This window comes from Eurosta solidaginis, chromosome 5 (assembly GCF_040869045.1).
Source record: "Eurosta solidaginis isolate ZX-2024a chromosome 5, ASM4086904v1, whole genome shotgun sequence".
Lineage (NCBI taxonomy): Eukaryota > Metazoa > Arthropoda > Insecta > Diptera > Tephritidae > Eurosta > Eurosta solidaginis.
The window spans coordinates 138508522-138512474 of NC_090323.1; the positions used below are offsets into that span (position 1 = coordinate 138508522).

Sequence of the window (3953 nt, forward strand, 5' to 3'; positions counted from 1 at the left end):
TAAGTTTTTACTGAAGTGTTTTGATAATGAATTGTAAATAAATTAATATTTAAAATGGGAATGCTGGCGTCGCCATTTATTTAGAAGGCACGTAGGGTAACCAGGTAAGGGGCCACCGAAAATTTAGGTGCGTCGGTGGCCATGGATTTTGAGGGTGGGTTAAGCACCGGGCGTCGCAACCACACCCGCGGCGCCCCCAAGCTATATTCGGCCTTTCTTCTTTTTCATTACTTTTCAGCAATTTTTTTTTATTTCGATTCTCAGCGTTGGTAACCGGCCATGTCCGGTTCGGTAATTTTTTTTGCGGTTTTTTTTTTTGAATGTTTTAACGGTCTGTCCGTGACATCCGGTTCGACCGGATGTTGTTTTAGTCCATTTGAGCGTTTTGAATTAGTTCTGCGCTTTTGTCAGTTTTTTTAAAGGCATGATATGACTTTTTTCTGTTTATGGCGCAGGAACAGTAAGGTTGGCAAGGACCCGCCCCAGGCGACAATGACTAGCCACTGTGCACCACCACATCATGCCGACCGCCTTCCTTACTGCTTCCACCAAAGATGCGTATCCATAACAAATTTTCAAGATTGACTCAATTGTTTCAAAGATAATTTTTTTTTCAAAAAATATAAAATTTACCTTTGACGTGGAATTACCCTATAGTTATTATTTGCACCAAAAAAAAAAATTATACGGTGGAACTCACCATAAACACCACTACCGATACTCATATATGTAAGTTTTTTTAATTTGACAAACGCATGTATTCTGCATTTAAGCCACAATTTGTGATCGCTCGCACCTATTGGATGGGGCGAAGCACTGCTACAACAACAACAACACCCATCTCCCTATGGCCCGCCCCTGTTGAAACAGCCAGTTTCCTTGGACAATTTGTGAGTGGTCGTGCTCATTGAATGGGGTGAAGCAATGTTAATACAACAACAACATCGATAATACTCCCTAAAACTTTCGGGGAATGTCTCTATCGCTGCAACAACAACAAGAACTCCTTAAGCCCCTCGGAGTAGGTGCTTTTTAACCAGATATCTATCGTGATGCCCGGTTTACTTTAAGTTTTGTCGTGGTTAATTATTTGCCGGATACGTTCGGAAAAATAGCCCATAGCCGTCGCTGGATCGATTTATATCAAATTGAAACTTCTAGGTCATTCATCCCCTTCCCTTCATGATATCAAGGTTCGCTACCGGTAGGTGAGATTGACTTATGGGTTGGAGAAGACAAAAATTGCGCTGGCGACCCCTTAAGAGCGTTGCGCTACACAACCCCCTCTAATATATTAATAGCATGTGTGTACTATTCGCATCAAACTTCATAAAATCCTATAACTTCTAAGCTACAAAACAATAAATAAATTTCCCATTTGATAAATCAATTCAACAATGCAAAACAGTATGTCACATATTGCGTTTTGGCTTGGAGCTCCTCATATAGTGTAACGTTGGGTAATGGCCGCCGCACTTCTTTCCACGTTTTTCCACCTGACTTCCACTATTCAAAGAAGCTCAACACAAATACATATTTTTTTCTTTGGAAATGTATTTTAATAAATACGTTATTCAAGGTTTTTTTTTATGGTAATATTTGTAAGAACATAACCATTCTGATGAGAGGATGAATGCAAAAATTTTAACCAAAAATACTTCAGGTATGCTTATATATATTTAAAAAAGTTTATGAAAATACCATGAACGTGAAGAAATCTCTAAATGAGGATTTTGAATGCCTAAAGGGAAATATAACATACAAATTTATGTTTGGAATATACCTAATAAAACTTAAAATTCTAAGCCATGAAATTTTTTGCACGCCAAATATCCACATCAGTTTGCAAGCATTTTCGAAAGTCATAATCGCATAGTCCTAGGCTGTAGAGCGGGTTTGTAGCTTTAAAGTAATGCAGTCCACGACCAATTTTTATGATATAGCCGTTGCTAAGTCTGCAATAAGCATTTTTAAGTAATTTATCTAAGATAGGAATTTTCAATATTATTGGTAAGCAAAACTTACACGATTTTGCGGTCGTGTAGTGTATCTTCGAATTTTGTGCTAAACGTTACATTACGTCTGGACATGTCTGTCTTAATCTGCTCGAGTGCATTCCTTTGATTCTCAGAGCCTTTTTGATCAGTTTTGGTGACCAATCGAACATATTTAAGATGTCTGCAGTTTTTAACAAGTAATTCGAGAAAAGTTACAAGATTCTGGAACTATAAAGAACTAAGTTACAACTAAAACTGTGCACTGTCAACAATTTGTACATACGTGATATTTTTCGTGCAGGTAGGGTTCTTCAATTAGGACCTCTTTTACATCTGCATTCAGATATTCTCCGAAAAGTGATTGATAGCTGTTACCCACTGAATTTTCAACTATTGGAATGTTTGTTACCAACTCCCCCCGGATCACATGCTTTTGTACGCGTTCCTTGATTTGCTCCGCGCGGTCTATATACTCTTTAATCCTTTCATAAAAAACCTTTTTCTTAGCCACATCGCTTTCGTCTGCCCAATATATAAAAAACGAAATCAAAAATAAACAATATATTAAACTCTTCGTCTTCCAGCTAAAACACATTGATATCCAATGGTGCTGCTCACCAGATACTAGATCCATAAGAATTTGTATACCGTCTTGGTAAAGATTTTGGGCCTCTAATATACGCCCAGCCTGATCACATTGTACAGCACGCATTAATATATCCTTGGCATTCATTCTGCCCAAAGACATATTCATGAATTTCTATAAGTACGACTTGCGATTAAAATCAGTTTTATCTTTTTCGTACTCGTGGATATCCTCCTTTAACTCATACAACTATAACACGACACACATACAATTTAAAACACCTATTAAACAAAATACACTAAACAATTTTGCAAAATAAATCTAAACGCTCAAAATCGACTTTAAGCAAAAAGAATTTTTTTTGGAACAAAGCTGACAAACAAAATTTCTTTTCTGTCTTACCGTTTGATGTTGGTTTGGTTTTTTTTTTCATGCGTAGTGTCAGAATTGACGTAAACAATAAACAAAGAATCAACAGCTGTTGCTGTTGCACCGAGTGCTGCCAGATGAATAATATTGGATGATATCGATTACATAACAAAGTTCCATAATAACACGACCTAAGCACTGGCCCATTGTCTTAGTCAAAATTAAAAAGGTTTTTAGTTGCAGCTTTCTGACATAATTTTCTACTAGCTATCTGTCAGGAAAGCTGCAACTAAATTTAAAACCTATTTTATTTTGACTATGACTATGCGCTACAGACAGTTTAATATAATAATGAACAGCCACGATCACCTGTTAAATCACTGCTCGATTACGTACATCCTTGGCTAAGAAATTTTGTTTGAACATGTGTATAAACGTGTTATGTTCTATAACTCTTTATTTTAAGAATTATATAATGTGGCTACAAGATATGGTATAGATTTATCGATAATAAAGTTGGGTAACAGAGTTACCGAGATGTTATAATTACTTAAACCCACATGAATACATACAATTTTTCCCCCTTCTAATTTGTTGGTGAAAATATAACCTTCGGCTTACGTACTCTCGTTGATCGCCGTGGTGTTTGTTCGGCTTCTACCTCTGGTGGAACTATTACTGGGTCATCAGGTTGTGAAGGTGCCCCTAACGGTAGTTGCTCTTGCCGATCGTTTGACTCATTTATATTAGGTGAAGCTCTACTAGCTTCGCGGATATCATTTTCTGTGTTCGTACTCTCTATGCTCGGAATAGCTATGTGTGGTTGACTATCTTCGCTCCCCGGAGTGTGGCTTGGCTCCGTTCTTTCACTCATTTCCTCTCTCGTGTAGCCGTTCTTGCCTTGCATGTAGTTTCCTTCGCTGTTGGTGCTTTGCATGTAGTTCCCTTCGTCCTCTCTGTAACTTTGTTGTTGGGTGCTTGATGCGCCGGCAGCCCGTATT

At 37.7% G+C, this 3953-nt stretch overlaps 1 protein-coding gene across 1 annotated transcript; it reads right to left on the bottom strand.

The window, feature by feature from the left end:
- Positions 1-1536: 1536 nt before the first annotated feature.
- Positions 1537-3010, bottom strand: LOC137233922 (MIT domain-containing protein 1). Its single transcript, XM_067757462.1, has 4 exons — positions 2616-3010; positions 2281-2519; positions 2026-2225; positions 1537-1955 (listed from the first exon to the last, which is right to left on the bottom strand). The coding sequence occupies exons 1-4, from the start codon at positions 2749-2751 to the stop codon at positions 1802-1804; spliced, it is 729 nt and encodes a 242-aa protein (XP_067613563.1). The 5' UTR covers positions 2752-3010; the 3' UTR covers positions 1537-1801.
- Between the last annotated feature and the right edge of the window lie 943 nt (positions 3011-3953).